Genomic DNA, 25522 nt, shown 5'->3' with positions numbered 1-25522 from the left:
CTATATACAAAATAATTGCAAAGGATTCTATCTGCAAGTAGGAATACAATTTCGTTGTTTAATTAAATGTAATGTTAATGGCCCAATTGTTTTGCAAAATCCATTCAAATGACTTGAATGGCCCCGTGAAAACTCAGTCCCTCCCATCATGAAATTAATAATAATAATAATAATAATAATGAAAAGTTGCATTGTTCTATTATTATGTTTCCAAAAATTCACATATTAGTACAGCGGCTATACGTTTCAAGGGAGGTTTATTCAATACCAAAATTGTGTATGTATTAATTAGCTTGGTATTTCAGGTCAAGCTTTATATGCCAACTATTATATTTTATATGCTATCCATTGTTGCAACACAATTGTAAATATATCAAAAGAATAAGCTAAAATTACAATGGCATTCTCTTTTCTGTGGGTGTTGCTGGACCTGTGTATACAGTACATTGTTCCTAAAAACAGAAAATATTCTGGAACATTGGTTAACACAATGTATTGGAAGAGAAAGCACAAGGAAAAGTTTACAAATTACATGATTTTATTATAAATATATCCCAGCTGGAGATCTCGCCCTCACACAATCCTCTGTTCAACACCTCATGGGTTTGTGTGCGTTTCAGAAATGGTCCTGGTTACTGCGTCTCTCTCGGTGCTCTATCAGGGATGTCACCACGTCCTCCAGTAACATTTGTCCTAGTTGTTTTCCTCCTCTCATCCTCACGCTCACTGTCCTGCTCTGCTGCTCCTTCTCTCCAACCACTAGGAGAACCAGAGACAAGGAAAAAAAACAGAGAGGAGGACATATGATGAGACAGAGAAATTTTATAAATATATCGAATGAAGCTTAATTAACTACACATCAGCAATGAAACCCAGCAAACAATCACAGTCAAACAACTTATTTGTGGGTCTCTTACCAAATATATAGTTGTATTGGGAAAGCTGTGCTGAGCGAATCTTTTTATTTAAGGTGGAACCATGGTCAGTGTCAAGGTCAGCCATAAAACCTTCTTTCTTCAATCTCTGGACCACCTTAAATTTTCCACAAATTATTTAAAATAAACTTAAGGTAGTAAGTTATTTATTAAATTCACTAAACAAATTTTAATCATGTAAACTAATAACGTTATTTTCTAACAACAGTGAGAAATGGTGGACTCACGTCCAGGCCGTACTGCTCACTTTCAACCCCTACTGGCAAAACCATGACCTGTGCTGGGGAAAGCCAGAAGGGCCTGAGAGAGATGAATAAAGGTCAATTGCATGGTCAATCACTTTCAGCCAATCGCAACACACTTTACCCACCAGTGTCAATATAATTTACTATATATTTCTCACCATTTGCCACCAAAGTTTTCAGCTAGAATGGCTATCATTCGCTCCAGTGATCCCAGAACGGCACGATGCACCATCACGGGTCTGTGCATCTGTCCATCCGCTCTGAAAGAGGAAGCATGAAAGCAAAACAGAATATTGTTATACCGACATGTTAGAATGCGAGAGAAAGAAGTAATATCTTCTTCTTCTTTCGGCTGCTCCCATTAGGGGTCGCCACAGAGGATCATCCATCTCCATACCACCCTGTCCTCTACATCTGCCTCTTTCACACCAACTACCTGCATGTCTTCCCTCACCACATCCATAAACCTCCTCCTTGGTTTTCCTCTTGGCTCCATCCTCAGCATTTTTCTACCAATATAACTCATGTCCCTCCTCTGCACATGTCCAAACCATCTCAATCTCGCCTCCCTCACCTCATCACCAAAACGACCTACATGCGCTGTCCCTCTAATAAACTCATTCCTAATCTTGTCCATCCTCATCACTCCCAACGAAAACCTCAACAACGTCAGCTCTGCTACCTCCAGTGCCACCTCCTGTCTTTTACTCAATGCTACTGTCTCTAATGAGAAAAAGAAGTGATAAATGGACAAAGTTTGACAAAGGAAAAGAGAATGTGAGACGTTTATAGAGGTAGAAAGAAAGAGACAGAAAAAGACAGGTAAGAAGGTGAAGAAAGAGAGGGAAGGAGGAAAAAAAGGAAAGGATGAGTAAGAAGAGAAAATGTAAGAGAGACAGACAGAGGGGTAAACAAAAAGAGAAACACACACAAAAAAAAAAAAAAACATGTCTACAGAGAAAGGAGAGACTGTTATCAAAGAAAGAATGTTTCAGTGCGAGTGTACATACCCTACATACTCCAGGTTGAATCTAATTGGCAGCTGGAAGTCCAGCTGGATGGTGGCACACTGATGCTGTCGACCAATTGCATCTCGGATTTGGATATCAATCTTAACACACATACGCAAACATAAGAAAGGGTGAGACCTCGAAGTCTGTGGACGCCTCAGTGACACCGAGTATTTGTGTGTTTGTTTGTGTGAGCCTAAGCATGGAGGAGATTACACACGACAGTGTGTTCTGGAATGTGTTCCTCGAGGACACACATGCACACCACCCAACATTGATGATGATCATGATTGAAACCATGTGTGGTTGTTTATGCACATGTTGTATGTGGCACCTTTGGACCATAAAATGCTCCGTCACCGGGGTTTAGCTCCCAGCGCTCACCAAAACACTGCAGACTCTTCTCTAACTGCTACTCTGACAGGCAGTGAGAGGGAGGGACAGACAGGCAGACAGTGAGAACGACAGGGGAGAGAGAGAGACAGAGAGAGAGAATGCATCAGGGTTAGGGTAGCTTGTGTGCCTATGGCTCGACTGGCGTGTATGATCGAGATGTTACCTGTTCTGCAGTATCCCAGAGGGCAGAGTCTCCAAGATACTGAGTAGGGCGAGTGGAGAGCAAGCAATGGAATGTGAAACCAAACACATGATACACACTCCTTACAAAGTCCAAACAGCCGGTGATCTCTTCTTCTAACTGCAGAGAGAGATTAACATGTAAATAATGATGCAGAGGCCACGTCACTTTACTGAAACAGATATAAGCACCAATCACTGAACAGCACACTTCAAAAAAGATTTAACTATAATGAAGGGATATTTGGTGCCACCCAGATGAGTATAGGTTTCCTTTCAAGTCTGGCTCCTCTCAAGGTTTCTTCCTCATACTAGGGAGTTTTTCTTGGCACGGTCACCACTGGCTCACTCATTAGGGATAAACGTTTACATTCCAACAACATAACCTTACTCTAGCTGTAAAGCTGCTTTGGAACAATATCTAACGTTAAAAATGCTACACAAATAAAACCCTATTAAAACTAATAGAATTAAAACAGGAGCCACGGACACTAACACACACATCTCCTTCATTAAGATGTCATGCTCACTTCACTAAGATTGACTAACAAGAGTCTTCTTTACTGGGAACCAATATGGCAAAGCCACACCCTCTTCACCTTTGCTGAAAAACAGAAGCCGCAGCTGGTTCACCTTTCACTAACAGCCAAAGTATTAATACCCATTTCACTAACGGGCACTGAAACAGAGACCACACCCCCTGACTTGGACAACTGTAATTTAACTCTGTGACTGTAGCACAAATTCACATTTTTGGGCTATATCAAATTATCATGTGTGTGTTTGTGTGTATACCTGCTCTGGTGTGCAGAAGATATGTGCATCATCCTGACAGAAACGTCGTACCCTAGTGAGGCCCCCCAGTGCCCCCGAGTGTTCGTTACGGTGCAGTGCACCAAAGTCGGCCCAACGGAGCGGCAGCTCACGCCAAGATCTCACTCTCTGCTCGTACATCACACTGCAGTCAATTAACACAGACATTTTATTACAATAAAACAGCTCATTCTTTTAAACGCACTTCTCTCTCCCTTGTTACACAATGGAAGGGGGCATGTCCTTACCAGTGCGCAGGGCAGTTCATAGGCTTGAGGGCAAAAGTGTGTGGCTCACATGTAACTGTGAACATGTTCTCGCTGTAGTGTTCCCAGTGACCTGAGCGTTGCCATAACGACGTGCTGTACAGAGTTGGGGTCACAACCTCACTGAATCCACGCTTCCTGTACTCACTCTATTGGAAAGAGGACAAGACACTTTTCCAGTGTTTTTACCCCCAAGTGCCCACCTTATATAATGAATAAATGAAATAGAGCAGCCTGAGCTATTATAACGAAATAACATAGAAATTAAGTAAAACATTTATTTGCATATATCTGGATTAATAATTCAGAAATTTAGATAATTAAAACCAAACTTTAAATAATATCAAGTTCTTACATATAAATATGAACAACAATATATATTTATTTCTATTGATATTGTGTTCTGGTAACTTAGACTTTTGTTACACAAAAATAAACTTCATTTTATATATTTAATAATAAGCAATACATCGGAAATTACTTATTTCTATAAATCCTGAAGTAAGATTTGTATTTTAATTTTACATAAAATCATTTAATAATTAAGATAATAGAAAGTTGCATAGCTCAAATGTTAATAAAATATTTATAAAATAAATAATATACTTTCATAATAAATCTTTTTTTTTACATTTGTATTTTTATTTATATATAATATATGTATATTTTTAAATAAATAAAAAGACATCTAAGTGAAAGCTGTTACCTTTATAAAATCAGTGAGCATGTTGTAAATATGAGCTCCTTTAGGCAGGAAGAAGCAGCTTCCTGGACTGACATCATTAAAAAAGAACAGCTCCTGCTCCTAAAATAAATAACAAAAAGAACCCAACAACAGCATTAACAACAAAACACATCTACCTATTAATATTTAATAAAGATTTGCATTTTTTTTTTTAGACATCACTAAACCTTTCCAATGCGGCGGTGGTCTCGTTTCTTTGCCTCCTCCTGTTCGTTCTCCCAACGCTCTCGCTCTTTCTCGTTGGGAAACGAAACCCCCATAATCCTCTGCACACCCACTGTGTTGGGATTTGATGATAAAGTCACGGGGGAAACCTGGAGCATTCGTGTTGAGAAATTAGTTTCAAGAAGAAGAAGAAGAAGAGGTAGAAGTGGAGAAGTTTAGGACCCTGGGGATATTGCAGTGACTCACCTGTAGCATTTTAAAAAAGCGCAGGAAGCCTGTGTGAGGGAGGAGAGGACCGGTACACACACCTATACACACACCAAACCTACACGCACACACAAAATTACATGGATTTGTTTTTGTGTTATAAAATGCCCAATGATTTTTTTTCTCGGAGTTGAATAATGACCCCTAGTGGTTTAATCGCAGCAGAGCATTTATTATCTCATATGCTTTATTATCTCTTTTTTGCTTTGATGCAAGAATGTGTGACAAAAAGGGGAAAAAAAACATTACTAATGCAAGCTAAGAGAAAACAGCGATAGTGTCAATTGCTTTTATCAGGAAATAATTAAAAAGGTAAAAAAAAGGTTCCCTTAAAGTTACTTTTGGTGTTGTGGATTCTTCAAGTGGGGTCTGGGTAAGGTTATTGTGTGTGTGTGTGTGTGAATATACACACACCTGTACACACTGACTGTGTCTCCAAGCATCAGGGACTCCTCGGCACACTGCAGCCTCACGTCATCATCCTACCACAAAGACCTCATTACACAACGTCACCGAGACCATTATAGCATGCAGCAGGAGTTAGGTTAAAGATCCTGACTGGTTTCTTACCTGGAAGAGCTGTTGGAGTTGGTGTGCATTCAGTTGTGTTGTTGTGATGGGCAGTTTTAACACTGCTGCCTCCACACAGCTCCGCTCCACCTCCTCTAAACAGAGTGAGCTGAGACACACACTACTGTTATTACTGACGATTGTGGGAATTTGAAGCTGTTAAAAGTCAAACTCTTCTGACTACCAGCTCAAGACCAAGCCATGCTCTTTTACGATTGCCATGCAGGTCTAACTTCACAAGATAACGTTTTACTATATAAAATGATCTATTTATAGGGACAAAATTGTGCAATAATAAAAAAATTTATAATTCTTTATAATAAGAAAAAATATATAAATATTTTAAAAATACATGCTACAAAATACTGTTTATTTTGTTAGGGTAAATGTGTAGTATTTAACATTATTTACATATTTCTAAATGTCAAACAAACACTTGTGTATGTAATTATGTATTAATAAAAAATAACTGAATAAAAAGAAATGGTTAAAAAAAAAACTAAAAACTATCTACCACTGAAGAAATGACCAAACATGCATATAATGCATCTAATAAGTATTCAAAGCACTTCCAAAATAAATAAATAAATAAATAAAACTATTTTACATAAGTATTTACAGCCTTGACAACACAAAACTGAGCTCAGGTGCATCCTGTTTTCACTGATCATCCTTGAGATGTTTCTACAACTAAATTGGAGTCCACCTGTGGTAAATTCAGTTGATTGGACATGATTTGGAAAGACACACACCTGTCTATATGAGGTCACACAATTAGCAGTGCATGTCAGAGCACAAACCAAGCCATGAAGTCCAAGAAATTGTCTGTAGACCTTTGAGACAGGATTGTATTGAGGCACAGATCTGGGGAAGGGAACAAACATTTTTGCAACATTTAAGGTCTCAGTCAGCACAGTGGCCACCATTATCCGTAAATAAAAGAGGTTTGGAACCACCAGGACTCTTCCTAAAGTGGGCCACCCAGCCAAACTAAACAATCAGGGGATATGGGCCATAGTCAGGTAGGTGACCAAGAACCTGATGGTCACTCTGAAAGAGCTCCAGCGTTTCTCTGTGGAGAGAGGAGAACCTTCCAGAAGAACAACCATCTCATTAGTAAAAGGCACATGACAGCCTGCCTGGAGTTTGCCAAAAGGCACCTGAAGGACTCTCAGACCATGAGAAACAACATTCTCTGGTTTGATATAACAAAGTTTGAACTCTTTGGCCTGAATGCCAAGTGTCATGTCTGGAGGAAACGAGGCACTGCTCATCACCTGGCCAATACCATCTCTACAGTGAAGCATGGTGGTGGCAGCATCATGCTGTGGGGATGTTTTTCAGCAGCACAAACTGGGAGACTAATCAGGATCGAGGGAAAGATGAACGCAGCATGTACAGAGACATCTTTGCTGAAAACCTGCTGGACCTTCAACTGGGTGAAAGAAGAATGGGAGAAACTGCCCAAAAATAGGTGTGCCAAGCTTGTAGCATCAAATTCAAAAAGACAAGGTTATAATTGGTGCCAAAGATGCTCCAACAAAGTATTAAGCAAAGGCTGTGAATACTTATGTACACGGGGTATTGTTTGTAGAATTTTGAGGAAAATGTGAATTGAGGAAAATTAGGAAATTAAGGAAAAAGTCAATTTAATCCATTTTGGAATAAGGCTCCAACATAAAATGTGGAAAAAGTGAAGCACTGTGAATACTTTTTGGATACACTGTAATAAATAGGTAATAAATAAATATACAGCAATAAAAATGGAAATTGTTTCTTAAATATTTCAGAAACATAAAAAAAAGCACTGTACTAAATGCATATGTAATAAATACATAAAAAAACTATAATATAAATAAAATGAAGTGTATGTAGTATTAAAAACTTATGTAACCATGAAAGGCATGTTGCAGTAAATATTATAGGGGAGAAAAAACCAAAACAATAATTGTATTAGGAGACTTGTATTGTGTGTGTGTGTGTATACCTGTGGTCCAGTCTGTAGTCGCAGAACAGTCCAATGTCTGAAACGCCTTCACGGCACACCTGAGCACCAAACTGTGTTTCAATCACACTCGCCAACACACACGCCGCTGTCCTCCACACCACCTACACATACACACACACACACACACACACACACACACACACACACACACACACACACACACAAACTGTAAAATGTAAGGGATTTATTTTTTAAATGTTTCTCTCTCTCACACACACACACACACACACCTGCTTTCCCTCTGAAGAGTCGAAACAGAGTAGCTGCAACTCACAGTCAGCCTCTAGGGGGCGAGATAAATCCCACAACGTGCCACTCACCCTGCTCACTACAGCCCTTTTAACACTGCAGAAATGGAGACAATTAAGACCCACCTCTGTTTGACTAAGAGGTAGCTGCCAATAAGTAAAATCAGTGTGTGGACTCACCGGGTATCCTGAGCTATATGCAATGGGGTCGTAACACCCGGCACCCCTTTCGTTGTTCTGCCATTAGCCAAGCGGATACTCAGCTCTCGTCCAGGTTCTGCCCGTTTTTGATCTGACCTTTGTGAGAAAGCATCAAACAGTTGCAGTCGCTGTAACTGGCTGGCTGAAGGCTGAAGCTGTAAGACACACAAGCAAACCCCCCCCAGACACAAGCAATTACTTGATACCATGTAGTATTTCAAGTCACGTATTTAACATGTATCAATTACTTTTCTGTAGATTTCAATCATTCTGTAGATTTTGACGATAAATACAATATTGATGTCCATTTTTAAACCCAAGTTTAAATACTAAATGTCTGAAATACACAAGCTGAAAAACAAAACCAAAACAAAACAAACTAATTAAAACTTTGGGCTGTGTCCTAATACCCCAAAGTACTCAAGTACTTAAAAGCCTTTCTACTGCAGTGTGTAGTGAATATCACAAAATTGCTTGTTTTGCACTTCTTTTTTCTTTTTTAAGACGACGACATTCATCATTTGATCAGCAGCCGTTAACCGTATTCATTTAGCTCTCTGTACAAAAGGTAATGAGTGTGTGTGTGTGTGTGTGCGCATTTCAGCATTAGAATTGATCAGGAACAGGATACAATATTGCCATTTAATTTTGGTTCCTTTTCCTCTAGCCGCAGAGAGGTTTTCTAACAATTACAGACTTTTTATAATGTTGCACTTTTTTTTAATTCTTTTTACACATTTACTGACCAATCAGAATCCAGAATTTAAACTATTTGCTAAACATGTATTTGATAAGTATGTCTGCAAGGGAGTGAAAGGTGACACTAAAATGCGTACAGAAGTGAGAATATAGAATTGGAACAGAGAGGGTGCAATGAGTTTTCTAACTGCGGTGTGTTTATACACTGGTGATGCTCTATTGTGCTTCTCTGGATGGTCACATGATGTAGCGCATTGACATGGTGACGTGTGCAACCACGATTTGAGCGTAATCATATGAGGCTGTGCAACAAGACAACACTAAAATACATGAGCATGGTAAAGTGGATAAGTTTGTACACTCTGTGGTCTTGGCAGGAGTGTGTGTGTGTGTGTAATTGTTAATTAGATTTTTTAGTTGTTGGAAAATGACAGAAAATATATAATGTAAATACGTGCATAATTAAATATCTAGTCTATTTTGCTGATACTGGGTTGGCTGATACTTCTGAATGTTACATGTAGTTTTGGGGTTGGACAACATATTTGTTTAATTAAAAATAAAATGTAAGAAATATAAAACCCATCTACAGAAGTGAGAAATCTAGAAGAGAAAAAAATCTATTCACATATTCTCAAAAGCAAAACATTCCAAATCAAAGCTCAAATCAACCATAAAATGGAGGGGGGAAGACAAACAAACAAAAAAAGGAGAAATGAAATTGTCAGATGTAATTAAAACAGCAAACAATTTTGGATGTATGCTTAAAGGGTCATCCTGGTAACCTCCCAATGAAGCAGGGACACAACAAGGACCAGCTGTACAACCAAACACAGAACAGAAGACAAGTCATTGCTGAACTGCTCTTGAAATTCAATCAGGAGACATGAACCTACACTTCAGTATCAATGATCAGTATCTGTGCCAGCTGCAGGTCAGCAGTGTATACAAGCAATTCTTTTGGATAGAAATGAAGTGTACTGCAAGTGAATCGAATTAAATTCATGATATAAATGTTAAATGTTAACATAAATAATGTTAACATAAATAAATGTTAAATGGCTTCTTAAATCCTAACCACATTAAAAAAAGAATTCAAACCTGCAGCAGACTGCACTCTTAAAACATGTGCATGAAGAAAGGAGAACCACTTCTGTCCATGACTAAAAAGAGGCTTTAAAGAAGATGCCAACATTTTGTGTGTTAGTGGTCAGGGGGGGGGGGGGGGGAATCACTTAAGAGTCCTGTAACTAAAGTCCACATTCCTTTATATCTGAACGTTTCCTCTTCAGCATCTCAAAACATCCATCACGTGAATCATGTCGATAACAATTTCACAGAGCCGCCTAATAAGCGCAGGGCAGAACAATTAGAGCCTACTAAACAGTTCTTGAATGGGTTTTTTGATTTAGTTAAGTCAAAATTAATTCAATATTGAATATAACCTTGCTGTAGCTTCTGTGGCTCCTTAACGCCGACCTCAGAGTCTCATGCCACACAGCTCGCCGCAAACACAATGCCACCATCATCCCTCCTAAATGTTTACAAGATCAAAATCTATAATAAAAAAAAAAATAAATACACCATATCTTTCTTTTATTTACTCCTACAACGTCGTTCCCTTTCGTGCTCTGTGCGCCGCCATGTTACCGGAATAAAACGGGAAGCAGACAGCTGATTGGTCAGACGTTTTCCAGAGGATTGACCAATAGGAAAGTGAGACAGAACTGCGTGGGGGCATTCGAACGAGTCAACCACGCACCAACAATGCGCATACAGTAGCCTTTTAAAAATAATAATAATTAATTACAAATTAAATCAACCCGACATAATTAAGCTTGTTAGCTTAGGTCCTCAATACATAAATAAATAAATAAATAAAATAAAAAAACAAACACCAAGTGAGACAAATATTGCACTATAAAGGATTTAAAATCGATTTGTTTTATACTATAGTCCTTTTCTTCTATTTTTCCCTTTTCTATTTTTTTAATAATTAGCATATTAATTGAGCTGCATTGTAACAGTATTCAATACATTGATCATATCTAAAATTTTTCATTATACTTAACTCATTAATAAATTAATGCTATAATTAGATATTTATATTTAAAAATCAATACAGCGACCTTCACAACTGCATCAAAATAGTATTAGATAGTGGAATAACAATAGTAGTTGGTAATAATAGGAGAGACTAATAAACATCCCTGAGTCTTTCTATTTGTTGCCAAACAACAATGTTGAATGTTTACATATGTTTGTCTGGAACGTAGATGAGTACAGGAACAGAAATGGTCACAGAATGTTCAGGAATCCATGTTGTAATGGAGTCCTCTTATAAATCAATACATCTAATTAACAGCCTGTGAACATTTCAGTTCTGAGATAAGCAATACAATGGAAAGGAACTTGACACACTATTGGTGGTGTGTAATTTGTCATCGTCAGTCCTCAATTTAATAATGTTTAACGGACATCTCCAAGGGTCGAAAGGATGGAGACCAATGAAATTTTAATCTTTTAGAAAACTGGTTCTACTTAAGGTCCTCAGTTTTCAACAAAACCCATTCCCTCAGAAAAAATACTAAATGTGCAGACAGAGGGTTCTCCTGGAGCAGGGATCCTGTGCTCTTCTCTTTAAAAAAATAAATAAATAAAAACCAAACAAAAAAATCCCCCAATACGTTAAACCAACAACTGGAGTCCTGACTTGAAACCCTCAACAGCAGTTCTGTAAGTTTAGAAGTTTAGACCATGTGGATGAAGTTTTGCTATTTATGCTCCAAGCAGCCGGTGCCATGTCTCAAACACATTGTATAAGAAAAAAAAATAATAAAAAAAAAAAATAATAATAATAAAAAAAAAAGGTATTTTGCAGGATGGAGACTGTGTTCATTTGCAAATTTGTAAAGTATTTGATTCTGTAACAAAAGTGTACTTTCATATGTAGCTTTGACAAAGAGTACTAAATTAAGAAGCTAATTGCCGTTTACAAACGTTTCTTGTGTATTTATCAATAATGGTTGTGTCCTACACACAGAGATCTAGAATAGTTTTTAGCAGTGAAATAGTTCATAGTCAGACCTAGTCAGAGCAATAAAACTTAATTTGATTCCACGGTATGACTCATCTAGCGAGCTTATTTATATTCTGCTAACCAGAATGCACAGAATTGCTAGAAAACCAATCTTAAGACCCCTGAGCAATGGCTTGCTAACAGCCTCCTTATAGGATAATTTATCTTAAATAAATCTACACACTTGGCTAAAGACTAAATTGGGACACAAAACCACATGAATGCTGGCTCTGTGATATAGAGAATATAGCAAACTAGCTAGCATGGTTACTAGCTACAGCATGGTTTGTGCTCCTTAATGAAAGAACACAATGACTGAAGGTTGTTAAACACATTAAACAGTGGAATAGATAACATGAGCTTAGTTGCTTATATACTAGCAAGCATATATACACGTGTGTGTTCACCTTTGTAAACTAGTTAGACTAGTTACATGTAAAAGAATATGCTATTGGCTTACTGTATGAAATTATACACTCATCTAAACAGGGTCACATGGATGGTTAACAACTAGGAGCACTAGCCCTGTGGTCAAAGAATATACCCATAAATCAAAGTCTAGTGTTTGGGGGGAAAAAATTATTTTCTTCCTTATCTTAGTTCATGTGTTTATACATGAACTTTTGGAATGTGAATAGTGAGACTTTTAGAATGTCTAATGGTGTATGCATTCAGGAAAAAAGAAGACGCTGTATATCACCACCACCGATTTCCTCAAATGCTCACATGTTATGAACCAAAATGGGGGGAAATCACATCACTACTTGTACAAGCAGTATTAGCAGTATGTACATTAATTACAGCTCATTTCTCTGTGTGTGGGTGAAAACCAGTAACAAGACTTTCTTTCAAACACTTGATCCTCAAGTCCAAAGTATTTTATACACATCTAAAAGGTAAAAATCAAATCTGAACTTTTTTAAAACATTTTTTTTTTGCAATAATCAGCGCATATATATATATATATATATATATATATATATATATATATATATATATATATATATATATATATATATATACACATACACACACACACACAATTACACCTGTGTGACTACTTTTTTCAGCACATCCTTGTCCAATTAAAAATGTGGTAATCAAAAATGTCTGCATTTGATTATATTTGATGATATTTCAACAGTCCTTTTTACTTTTAACTGCCATGTTTACTGACTAGCAAAGTAAAATAATACTCCTTTGCTGAAAATGTTGAAATTTAATGTTAGCTAGCTACCATGGTAGCAATCAAGCAGACTGAAAGAACATTCTAACTAGCAAAGTAGAAAGTTTCCTCAAAGCCTATGTAGTAACATGGTGGTTAGTGAGTGAAGAGTTTATGCTAACTAATTTTTATTGCAACAAACTAGGACATGGAAGTGACTTTGCTGATTTGAATGTAAAGTTCTCCTATTATGGGATAATAAACGTAGATCTGAAAATGTCAATATAATGTTATGTTGTATGGCAACACAACATTCCAACTAGCTTTCTGCATACTGATAAAAACACTTAAATTTAGCTGAGAATTTTATAACAGATTGCAACAATGCCCACTGGGCCACAACCTTCTACAGTGATTTTGACTCAATTCCTTACCAACTTTACTTAATGTTAATAATGCAACAAAACACAAAGAAAACCCCCAAGACAGGAGGAAAAGGCAGCTTCATCACAGGAAATAGACAAGGGAGCATCAGAAACAGTATTCCAAAAATATTTCTGCTGGCGTGTTTTGAAAATTGTGACCTTATCAAAATTCCAAAGGAAAAGGAACAAGAAACAAACAAATTGTAAAGTGTAAGCTCCTCTTATTTTACCTATCCAATCATATTCCTACAAAACGGTATACACCATTTAAAAAGCTACGTGCATGATTGTGGCACTTCGTTTTTAGTGTTACTCTGTTAAAGGATATACTGAAAATTTTAATACTCAGTGCACAGACGATTTTTTTTTCAAAGGTTTTCTCTAAACCATAATCTTGCATTTTTGTCTTTCATAGTTCTAACGAGGGGGTGGAGCCTTATTATTTATATACACATTGCCAGAGTTCTGCATCCCCATGCAATAAGAAATATATATATATTAAAAAAAAGAAAAAAAAAAAGAAAAAAGGGGGTGTAGCTCAAATACGCAAACCGGATATCCTCTGTAATAGGTAATGTTTTTTTCCATTAATCGTACATGTAGCTTGCTTGTGTACAGATTTAGATATATAAAAATATGCACATTTCTTATACACATTTCTTTGGAACAAAACAAACAAACAAAAAAAAAAAAAAAACACCACCAAAAAAACCCCAAATACCACAATTATATTGATAAAGAATTGTAAGCCCCTGATCATTCTTATTTCTCAACAGAGGGCTTTTATTATTAATGATACATGCCAGGACTAAAAAAAAAAAAAAAAGGATAATTTTAAGAATTAAAGAACAGGAAGCAGAAAGATGGAAGCATTAAGATTGAGTTGTGGTGTTATTTTCGCTAAATCAATTGTTTTAGTTAAAATGTTGTGATTGTATGTCCTAGCTGTTGAGCAAAAATAAGCCTGCGTTCACGATAGCAAGTGACAAAGCCAAGCCCACAACTCTCTAGTATCTGCTTGCGTTTAGCTCCAATTCCAAAAGCACTTGAAGTTTAAAGCAAAAGTAACGTATTATTCTGAAAGTAGACTTGGGCCATTCGGTTTCCAATTCGCAAATTAAAAGAAGCTGTACAGACCACACTCAAACCTGGAGTGACTGTGAGTGACTTGCCGATTTCTAGTGTGAACGCAGGTTGATTCCAGATCATTATACATGTGTGAAGCAGAAGTTAGTGAGTTTACAGATTGAGTGACAGAGTTTGAGAGCAGGAATGCAGAAGCCACACAGAAAAGAGAAGCGCCTCTATTTACATTCTTAATTACAGACCTAGATCTAGAACAATCTAGTTGTGTTCACACACACACACACACACACACACACACACACACACACACACACAAAAAGATAAGTGGAAATGATCAGAATAACCACCTTTTTTCTCCCTGTTTATCTTCCTTCCTCTCCTATTTCATCCCACCATCTTGCCTAATTGGCTTTGAGGGAAACCAAGCTGGGGAAAATGCTGATATCATGTGACTTTAACCTTACAAGCAAAGGAGCAGTGCCTAAGCAAATGCACATGTCTATTTAGACAGCATTGCAATCTTTAATAGCGAGGAGGCAAAAAGGGTCGCTTAGGCGCATGTAATGATCCACCACGGTAGGCGGGCCCAGGTCGCTTTGCACTTGGCAACAAGGGCTCTCGGGAAAGGGGGAGGGGCAATGGAAGCCTCTGTGAAGGCAAGCGAAGAAGAGGTCGGGGTGGGGAGGGCAAAAGTGGGCGGGGCTCTCTGGAAGAGGTAGGGGTTGTGGGTGTGGTTGGTGAAGGGGAGGTCGGGCTTTGACCAAGTAGTGGACGATGAAGGGGGCGCATGGAGTTAGATTTACCCCTAGAACTGTTAGAAGTGATAGCCCCACCCCCATGGGCTTTAACCACATCTGGGCGTAGATTAGTGGGAGGGAGGGGCAAAACTCGATCAATGGGGACCAGGACACCGCCCACCATCACAGCTGAAGTAGTAGGGGACTGAGAGAAGTCCCTAGAAGGGGCCAAATGAGGAAGAGGGGGTGGAGCAATGCGAGGAGGAGGAGGGACAACTGGAGGGGCCGGGGTTTGAGAAAGAGGGAAAAAGTGAGGGGGAGGTGGTGAGGAGTATTGGCCCTGCGGAAGTCGCAAATGAGCTGGTGCAGATGTGGCATGGTCTTCAGAATCAGGACCATGGTTTCCAGGGTGAGGCATAGGTGGGGCTTCCATAAATTCTGCCTCTTCGTACCACACCCCACTGCCCCTGGTTGCACCACTGGACCTTCTGGAACCTCGACCAATCACGCGAATGCTCTCCACTGTCTGGATGCGGTTGCTGTAGCCAAGCTGATCGATGGTTGTGGCTTCATCGCCGGTTGCTGCAGTAACCACAGTTTGAATGCGATGATAGCGTTCGTTGTCTCCACTTATCAATTCCTTTTTCTTTGATGATTTCTTCCCTCCTTTATCCTCCTTGACTTTTTCTCGTTGAGCTCCTACACTAACTCTTCTTCCCTCTGTTTTAGATTTTGTGGCTAATTCCTGTGAGGAGAAGTGAGAGGAAGTGGAAGAGGAGGAAGGGATATGGCCAGGGGATGCTTCACTCCTCCTCTTTCCCACTTCTTTCTCTTTGTTTTTCATCGCAGTTTTTCCTGACAGGGTTCGATAGTCTCTGTCTTTGCGGTCGTCTTCTGTGCCCCATGATGAAATGTGTGTTTTGTGGCCAATAACGCAGGGTGGGCTGTCAACTATTTCATCCTGTGTCGGCGTCCCGCCCCGTTCATCTCGAACTGGTGTGGAATCTCCGCCCACAAGCAGTGGGCTGTTACTTTCCGCTTCGAATACGCCTGCGAATCCAGGATTCACTTGCAGGAAGTTGTTGATTTTTGACTCTAAGCTCGGCATCACAACTTCCTGTCTGTCCTTCTCCCTCTCTTTCTCTCTATCCCTCTCCCATTCTATCACTTGCTCTTGCTCTGGCTCAAAGTTCAAGCTGTTGTTTTCAGAAGCTTTTGAAGTCTTCGGGGTGGATGGTGGTGTTGGAGTTGTGGTGGTTGTCATTACAGTTGCTGTTTCTGGTGTCGTGGTGACAGCGGAAGAAGATGGGGCAGAATTTGGAGAAGTGAGAGAACCAGCCCGGGCTGACGAAATCAGAGAAGACAAACCTGAATGAAAAAGGAAAAAGAGAGTATGAACAAACCACTAAGTGTGTGTGTGTGTAAATATGTGATCTAGAGTGTGTGTTGTTACCAGGGTGTGTGTGAGTCTTTGTAAGCGCATTTAGGATTCCCTCTGGTGAAATATCCACTTTTGACAGAATACTGGCCAACGGATTGGGTGCTGCAGTTCCAACAGTGGGTGTGCTTTTTACTATGGGGGTGTGGCCTGGTTGTGTAGTGGGAGTTCCTGGAGAGGGGCGGGACACTGGACTGACACCTGTGTAGTAATAAACAAACAGGCAAAAAAAACCCCAGAAAGATTAGACAGATACATAGATGCACTGATTAATAAATACACTTAATTAAAACTATTATCATACAATGCTTTTTTTAGTTCTTAAATACCATACAGACATGAAATCATTTGATTATATTTTCTTCTAATGCAAGTAGTAAACCCAGTTAACCTGTCCTTTTTAATTTATACAAATTGTAAAATAGTAAAAAAAAAAAAAAAAAAAATATATATATATATATATATATATATATATATATATATATATATATATATATATATATATATATATAGTAACTAAAGGTCTAAAGTCTAAAGATGATGCATTTTTATTGCATTTTGCTCACCAGTGTTCTTCATGGCATTAGTGATGCTATTCAGGATAGAGCTGATCTTCCCAAGATCCACATTAGCCAAATTTAAAGGGGCGGAGCTGAGAGTACTGGTGGGTGTGGTCACTGTAGACAAGGATGTTGTCTGAGCTGCTGATGGCTCAGGTGTTGTTTTTGTGGGAGGAGCTAAAGTAGGGGATTTATCTGCTGTTGCATTGGTGGCTTTGGAAACTGCAGACAGAGGGGCAGCTTTTTCTTTTTTGTCTTCAACTGAAATTGAAAAAAAAAAATGCTCTAAATATAATTACAGAAAAAAATATCCAAACAAACAAAAAATGCTCACCAAAAATACTTGTGGTGTGTGCAGTCTCTTCATCCGACATGTCCATGTCCTCCACATCTCTGTTGTCTTTTTCATCTTTTGTCCGTTGGTTACGTCCCAATCCATGAAAGGGTGATTCAGAGCCAGAGGGTGAGGGCGCATCCTCCGAGGGTGAGGGAACTGGAGACTCGACATCGGGTAGTGTGGCTTTTAGAGCATCCAATTTGCGTTTCAAATTCGAAACACGATTTGCAAAGGTCTTGTATGCCTGAGAAGAAACCAACAATGTCCAACAATTAGTGACATATTGTTCCATTGTAAAATTCAGATCTAGACTTTCATTCATTTGACACTGAAACTAACAAGTGATTTGTTAGTCAAGAGTTCACACAAACAATAGATTTTTTATTATCTTTTTATTATCTTATTATTTTTTTTACTTACATTAGCGACAATTTTGACCTCTTTGTACTGCATTTCGTAAAAAACGTCAGCGTTCCCCAGAGCCTCGAGCAGTGCCGGTTCTGTCTCCTTCTGTCCTTCCAGAAACTTCACAACCTCCTGCAGCTTTGTGCTGCCTTCCTCAAAATCCTTTGAGAATTTATTTCCTCCTGCTTTATCTGAGTCAAAAAATAATAATATTCTGTGACACAACATTTAATTAACATTCATTAAAGGCACCTCCAGTGTGAGCATAATGTAACATGCAGAGAAAAAGAAGAAGAATCAAAAACCTTTGAGATGCTTGAGAGCTTCAGTGCTGTAGACGTCGATTCTGAGAGCGGCGAGTTGTTTCTCTTTCAGCTCGCTCTCCTCTACAGAGCGTTTGTACGCCGATAGGCGCTCGATAAAAGCTTGAGGCTGAAGTGTAAACAGATCATAAACAAAGACTTATTTTGGGGGTAGCGGGGAAGAATCAAATAATATAACTCAAGATACTTACTGCAAACTCTGCTACGATCTTGGACTTGAGGGCAGCTTTAGGGGTAACTGGAGATGCAAGAAGAGCAAAAATATGAAGAAGAAAATGAGTAACAATAGCACATTGCTATAGATTAGCATTAACTTATTATATACAGTTGTCCCCTGGAACTCGAGGGGGTTACGTTCTAAGACCCTTCCATAAATTCTGAAAATCCATGAATTTTGGGCGCACCCCCACAGCCTTCATAATACTTTAGTGAATTCATCAAGACATTATGTCACGTTAATACAGTAACGTGTTTTAAAAAATGTAGTGAAAACATAATTTAAAAATGTTATTCCTAATGTTCCTGAACTCGGATTCCCACGAATTTCAAGATAATTTGCTGTTAGTTAGATTCCAAATGAAAACCTGCGAATGTTCCTTTAAACTGTACTTTAAACTCATTTTACTTCACCTGAAGGGGGTGCTGTTTCTTTTTTCTGAAGATTTGTCTTCAGTTCCGTGATTAGCTCCTCTGGGTAAACGCTCCGCTCCTGCCAAATATTGAAGATTCTCTCCACTGACCGACGCACTTTAGCATCCCTACAGCCAAACAATACAGAAATTTAGTTTTGAACTACAACAAAATAATTAAATGAAAATTTCCTCTATTACACACACACCTGACCAGCAGAGCAGCATTAGGCAGGATTTCAGCGAATGTGCTGCGGTAAACGATGGCGTTTTTCCTCTTGCAGTTCTGAATGACATCATTAGCAAGGTAGAAGAGATTTAGCCTGTGATTGGCATTCGCTAAAGAGACAGAAACCAACCATGTTAGCATCAAACATTCAAATAGTTAAAAACAGTCATTAAATATTTCACAGTAGATTTGGAATTGGTATATTTAGAACAATTGTATTTATTAATTAAACGTTGGCTTATTGTCTAATTGAACTTGTGTTTAAAAAATTCTGACTAAATGAAATCAAATCATAACTATAACATTTTAGTAATTAAAATAAATCAAAACTTCTAAATCAAATTTCCATTTGTAAAAAAATTGATATTTCACATACTGTAAAAATGTCTAAATTTAATAGTGAAAGGAATAAGGAATTCATTTTGAACATCACAGTACCATTTATGTCAAACAAGTTACAAGGCTCTGTACTGCCCCCAGAGTAAAATAAATAAAGGATACCATTATGTGCAATGTGCTGCCAAAGAAACTACAAGCTGTGAAATCTATTTTACCACAACTCAAGAAGCCAGAAAAGAACAAACATTCTTCCAAAATAAGTTTTAAAATGCTCTACTCTTGACTCAAAACTCCAGCAATATGCCTCTACTGCATAGCAAGACCCTCTAAATATAGCAAGACCCTTTAACACTAAGCGCTACAACATGGTAAAGCTCTTCATCATTTGAGTCTAGCAAACACAAAGGGCCTCTACCAAACAACAAGCATCATTAGGCATTGACCGCAACCATAAAAAAAAAAAAAAAGCAAGGCCCTAACACCACATGGACCAACACACAACAAAAACATGTGAAAAGAACTCCGTCAAGAACATCTCAATCTTGCAAAAATAAAAAATTCTACCACGATGCACAAGCAATGAGATTTTCTACCGATAAAGTGCTGTTAGAACGGTTTTTATGCAAGTCTATGACAGATGACGAATACAGTGTATATCATTGGATATCTTGTTTTGTATTTCTCAAAGGGATGGAAGGCTTCAAAACGTTCAATCAATGGTTTAAATGAAGGTGATGTTTACAGTTAACTGCAAGCCCCTCTGCCACAAAGCGAGACCCTCTGGTATGCAGTTTAGTCTCTTTTGCACACAGTTAAACCCAAAGTAAAACTGGTCTCTATTATGCAATGAAACAATTCAGACCCTGTGCAATGAAGATACATTAAAACAGTTAATCTTTTAAGCAAGAACACTCAGTATGATGCAGCAAGTCCTTCTAGTATACAAGAACCTTTTTGCCAAGCAAAAGCAGCATACAGTAAGACCCTCTGCTTCCGGAGCAGCCAGACCCTCTACTGCAGAGCAGCAAGGCCTTCCATTACATTTGTGCAGTAGGTTTAACCTCCCAATTTGCACTTTTGGGGGCATAAAGCTTTAAGCTCCAGAATGTCCTCAGTAATGCGAGTTCTTTCATTTTAGCCCTCTTTCATTATTTCGTATTTGCGACAATAAAGCAAACTATATAATCGCTAGATTGCACTGCACCATACAAAAAAAATATAATAATTTTATACTATAGTCTGCACACCCAACATATAGACAATAATATATTCATGCTGGAAAAAACTTCTGTTTTGCTTCACAGATATTCCTTTATTACCTCAAGTAACCAAAAAATAGTGCACACTAAAATATTAACTTCCAGCAGTCCAGCACATACTGCCTGAGAAATACATTCTAACGCTGTCCGTTTTATTTTAATATTATCTCTGTAACTGTTACAGCTGTCACAGGCCATAAGATTTTTTACATTCTGTAAAATGATAAAAATAAGTTAGAATTGGGAAATAAGTTAAGATCTTATTTTGTCAATCTTGTTAAATCACGTGATTTTAGTTACTATGGCAACATATAGCAGAGTATTCCAAACAATAATTCACAGAGTAAAGTAAATCGAGTCGACACTACATCATTACAGTGCTGTGGGCTTTTGTTATATCATGCTGAGTTTGTCTAATAATTTATTTCCCTCTGTTTTATGCCTATAACATTTTTTTAACACCTACTCCCAGGCAGTTTCGTGTCAGCAGTTCCTGTTAACAGAAACAAAGGTCACCCAAAATGCACAGTTTGTAACATTTTGCGATTTCTGGTGTCTGATTGTTTGGTGTGGCTATAACAGCATGGAGACAGTGCAAAACTGACTTAATATTTCGCAGCTGTGTATTGGATTGTAACAAGATATTCCTAATGGCAGACCTAGAAGTATGGCTCTGTAAATATCTTAAATAAAGAAAGAAGTATTAAGAAGAGAGCAGGTTACATCAGCCTGCTAAAGAGGATGGGTTTCCTGCAGGATCCCGACATGTTTACAGCTAGCTAATCATGTGAGCATCAAGCAACGTGCTGTTATTTAAAAACACCACTAAATCCAGTATAAAATTACGATTGGGTTCAGTAGCCTCTGCTTGTTATGTGACCAGGTTCGTTGCTTGAAGAAAGGTTTGAATTACTGAAGCCTTATTTCTTACAAGAGTTTAATATTCATCTTCTGCTAGCCGTGTGACTGGATCCTAGGGGGCAAACATATCTAGAAAGCTAAATATACACAAGATACTAGTGAAGTTCGACTTTGAAACTGGGTTAAAACTTGTGTTAGGATCTTGTGATACGCTTCACCAAATGATCAGTCATTGTTTTCTGCTGGATGTTATGTAGGTGGTACTAATCTTAGGGCAAAGTTTTCACAAGCTTTACCCTTAAAATTCCTCACTCATCTCACCCACACAGTAATCATCCACTCATGTACACAAACAGTGCCCAGACACTTGTCAGATTTATCTAAAAGGCAAGTTTGATGATATTTAATAGGTTAGAGTAAGTAAGAGTGTGTATGTATACAGTATTGTGTAAAAGTTTGAAAAATGCTATGGAGTAAAATAAGTGGTAGCTTATTTTCTTATTAATTATCAAAATGCAAAGTGAATGAACAGAACAAAAATCCAAATCAAATCAATATTTGCTGCATTTGCCTGCAAAACTAATTCCTGCTGTTTGAGATACACTTGCACACAGAGTTTGAAGTTGTCCTGCTGCAGAATAAACGTTGGTTAAGTATCTGACTGTGTTGCTCAGCATTTAGGACACAATTAATCCTGAACAAATCTCCAACTCCATTTGCAGAAATGCAGCCCCAAACTTGCAGGAAACCTCCACCATGTTTCCCTGTTGCCTCAAACACTCATTATTGTAACACTCTTCAGCCCTACGAGAGACAACTTTCCTCCTGCTACAACCAGATACTTCAGATTTTATCTCATCGGTCCAGAGCACCTGCTGTTTTGGTGCCTATTTGTGTCCCTTAGCCTTGTTTCCATGTCACATGTATGGCTATTTACACACAAATTGTCCCTGAAGTCCACTTCTGGCCAGATTTCTCCTAGTAAATAGGTGTAACTGGGTCCCACTGGTTTCCAACAATTCTTTGCTGATGTTTAAGGGAAGTAATCATGGTGTACATTTCATCTGCTGCATTAAGTTTAGGTGGCTGAATGCTGTCTCTACTCTTCTACTACTTTCTGCTTCTTCAAAATAGCCTGAACAGCACATCTGGAAACCCCAGTCTGCTTTGCCTGGGAGAGACCTTGCAGATGCAGTATAACTACCTTGAGTTTTGATGCTGTGCTCAGTCTTGATATTGAGTATGGCCTGTTCCACAACCTCACCTAAGCAGCAGAATTTGGCTGTTCCTCGCCCAGTTTAAAGCCTCCAACACATCTTAATGACTGGATATCAACCTACCTAAGAAATGGATGTTCATCAGCACCTGCTTAGTATAACTGGTAAATCATACACCCGACTCTGATAGTACAAAATCCCTGACTTTGTGAAAGTGTTCAAAAGTCAAAATGGAGAGCCAAAGGGTAGTCGCACCAAATATTGATTTAGATTTCCCTTCTGTTCCCATTTGCTTTCCATTTGGTTCAGTGGAAAACTCTACATTTTTCACACCTGTAAAATGTTTACAAAGACCAAAATAAAAAATTAAATTAAATATTATAAATTAGACCTAATTTAACCAGTTACACCACAATCACATCACAAAGCTCAATCATATCAATACTCAACAGGTCACATCGCTCAGCTGATCTCAGCCAATCACATCATACAGTTCATCACTACGCTCCACTGATCACCATCCAGTCACATTCATAACACTCCACCAATAACAACTGTTGATCCAGTCACCTTTTATCATGCTACTACTTAAAATACCAAAGCAGTTACAACATTAATGCACACTGTATGAACTCGACTGTGATCACCACTATAAAAACATGCAATACACAGTGAACACTGTGCAAAGAGACACAAAGTGGGTTTTCCCTACAGATTCTGTATCCCACAATGCACAACGGTGTAAACATACAGACATGTCAGTTCATTATAAAACAGGGATGTACAATTTGACCTCGCGACCTTTTCCAGACCCTGTGGTCTAAGAAACGTGTTTACAGGTGCATTCTGGGACGTTAGCTCAGTGTCACTCTAGTTCCGAGTTTAACAAAACAATAATACCTTCAGGAAAATGAAATTTTGACAGTTGCTTGTGTGGTTTCTTCACCTCAAAAACTTTGCAGTTTCAGAAATGATTATATAAAACGGATTTGTATCTCCTTGTGCGCGCGTGCCGTTGTGTGCGTGTGTGCGCATGCGCGCTCTGCGACATGGAATCATTAAAATAAAATATCGAAATAACATTAAGGGTTGATACGAAAGGTTGCAATTTTGATGCAAAACTAAATCAAATTAAGGCAACGTTGCTAAAGTGTCCTGCTTTACAAGCCTGGCCTGTAAGCCAAAGCCCAGCTGTATAGCATGCTAGCAGTTCTCATGGTGTGTACGGCGCTGGAATATTCCCCCGACGAGCAACAATCAAAATTAAAAGTCCACAGTCGAAAAACGAAGGACAAGCGGCATTTTGCATGAAAAATGAAAACACATAACAGAAACACCACACACATAAACGCGCGAGCGACCTGCTTAGTGTTTGTGTACAAGCCGAGGCGACTCACATTTTTTGAGCCACTTCAACCAGGAGCGCACTACAGCCCCGTGGTGTTTCTTATTCTCGAGGCACCACGAGGACAAATTCTGTATGGACTCCATCGTGTTCGTAACTCCCTGAAACCGACGGTCCAGACTCGCTTCCAAAGCCGTCGAAGAGCTACTGCTGCTGCTGCGGCCGCCACTACTGGCCGCTTCGGCTCCGGCCGCCATCTTTCCTTCCCTCTCCTCCTCCTGGGCCGAAACGAAGCTTCATTTACAGAACAAACCGCTAGGGGGCGCACAGGTCCACAAAAATCTATCGAAAAACTTGTAGAAATGTATCACTGCTTTGTGAAAGTATTTGAACTCTTCATCCTGTACCGGTGTTTCTTTATTTTATTTTTTATTATTGCTACAAAAACAAACAAACAACCAAAAATCTTAAAACTGGCCTTGTGCGTCACACTGCAGCAAATCACAGATAAAACCTAGATACAATGAATAAGTTGTATGTATTACATGTTTACCAAATGGGTTTTAGTAGTTCCAAGTTTTTAATTTCAAATAAAATTTTCATAAGCATAAGCTCCATTTTAATCCCTACATTCATTTCAGGCCTTATTTTTCTAGCTGGATTCAAATGGATTTAGGTATAAATTTAGTATTCATGACAGTTTAGCCTTATAAGACATTTTACAAACTAATCAGCCCTGATTCTTATTCAGATTAAGTGTTTTTTGGCGTTTTTAAGGCATAGTGTTAGGGTTGATATTGTTAAAACAAACAAACAAAAAAAATCAAACATAAGAATCGAAGCAAATATTTGTAAATATTATAAACATAAATAAATATTACCAGTGTATATTATCATGTGAAGTTTGTTGAATCACTTCTACACACTGTATGAAGTGTGACAATTGACAATTGTATGTAGTTTCTATTCTGTTTGGATCATGTGCCATGCAAAAAGAATAAAAATGAAGATTAAAAACACAGAACTGCAATTAAAATAATCACTAGACAAAATTTAAAGAGCAGAGACATCGCCCGCATAAGACAAAAAAAAAAAGATGTTTATTGTGAAGCTGCAATGACTGTATGAACAAATGTGGGTAAATCCATTCCAAATCCATCATAAGCAGTACGCTTCTGTGTTTGGCATTTCTTTCTGTAGAAATTGATTCCAGGGTACAAACTTTATATCATGTACACATCCTTAAATGTTATATCAAGTGGAACAGATACTATTGGGAAATTAGGACATGTCATTTCATTTATTCCTTTTCACAATAAAAATTAATTATTTATGACAGT

General features: G+C 38.3%; 2 protein-coding genes across 2 annotated transcripts; both read right to left on the bottom strand.

The window, feature by feature from the left end:
• Window positions 1–240: 240 nt before the first annotated feature.
• Window positions 241–10434, bottom strand: tars2 (threonyl-tRNA synthetase 2, mitochondrial). Its single transcript, XM_083523870.1, has 18 exons — window positions 10194–10434; window positions 8029–8204; window positions 7831–7945; window positions 7580–7701; window positions 5593–5701; window positions 5437–5504; window positions 5002–5080; window positions 4758–4904; window positions 4552–4650; window positions 3828–3994; window positions 3562–3724; window positions 2750–2887; window positions 2525–2602; window positions 2191–2291; window positions 1339–1440; window positions 1163–1235; window positions 918–1032; window positions 241–759 (listed from the first exon to the last, which is right to left on the bottom strand). The coding sequence occupies exons 1-18, from the start codon at window positions 10275–10277 to the stop codon at window positions 617–619; spliced, it is 2079 nt and encodes a 692-aa protein (XP_083379996.1). The 5' UTR covers window positions 10278–10434; the 3' UTR covers window positions 241–616.
• A 6011-nt stretch (window positions 10435–16445) lies between these two features.
• On the bottom strand, window positions 16446–24481 carry rprd2b (regulation of nuclear pre-mRNA domain containing 2b; the record flags this gene model as incomplete). Its single annotated transcript, XM_083549323.1, has 8 exons — window positions 24235–24481; window positions 19142–19271; window positions 18934–19061; window positions 18495–18541; window positions 18286–18412; window positions 17996–18171; window positions 17560–17819; window positions 16446–16608 (listed from the first exon to the last, which is right to left on the bottom strand). Exons 1-8 carry the CDS (start codon window positions 24437–24439, stop codon window positions 16446–16448), a joined length of 1236 nt encoding a protein of 411 aa, XP_083405449.1. The 5' UTR covers window positions 24440–24481.
• Between the last annotated feature and the right edge of the window lie 1041 nt (window positions 24482–25522).

This window comes from Silurus aristotelis, assembly GCF_946808225.1.
Source record: "Silurus aristotelis genome assembly, chromosome: 1".
Taxonomy (NCBI): Eukaryota; Metazoa; Chordata; class Actinopteri; order Siluriformes; family Siluridae; genus Silurus; species Silurus aristotelis.
This window is presented reverse-complemented; position numbering and strand designations above follow the sequence as displayed.

Bases quoted from the DNA above. Each gene is read 5' to 3' on its own strand.
- tars2 (XM_083523870.1), bottom strand. From the start codon at position 10,277: ATGATGGTGGCATTGTGTTTGCGGCGAGCTGTGTGGCATGAGACTCTG. The intron at 5,505-5,592 runs GTAAGAAACCAG...TCTTTGTGGTAG, and splicing joins AACTCCAACAGCTCTTCCAG to GATGATGACGTGAGGCTGCA. The intron at 5,081-5,436 runs GTGTGTGTATAT...GTGTGCGTGTAG, and splicing joins GACACAGTCAGTGTGTACAG to GTTTGGTGTGTGTATAGGTG.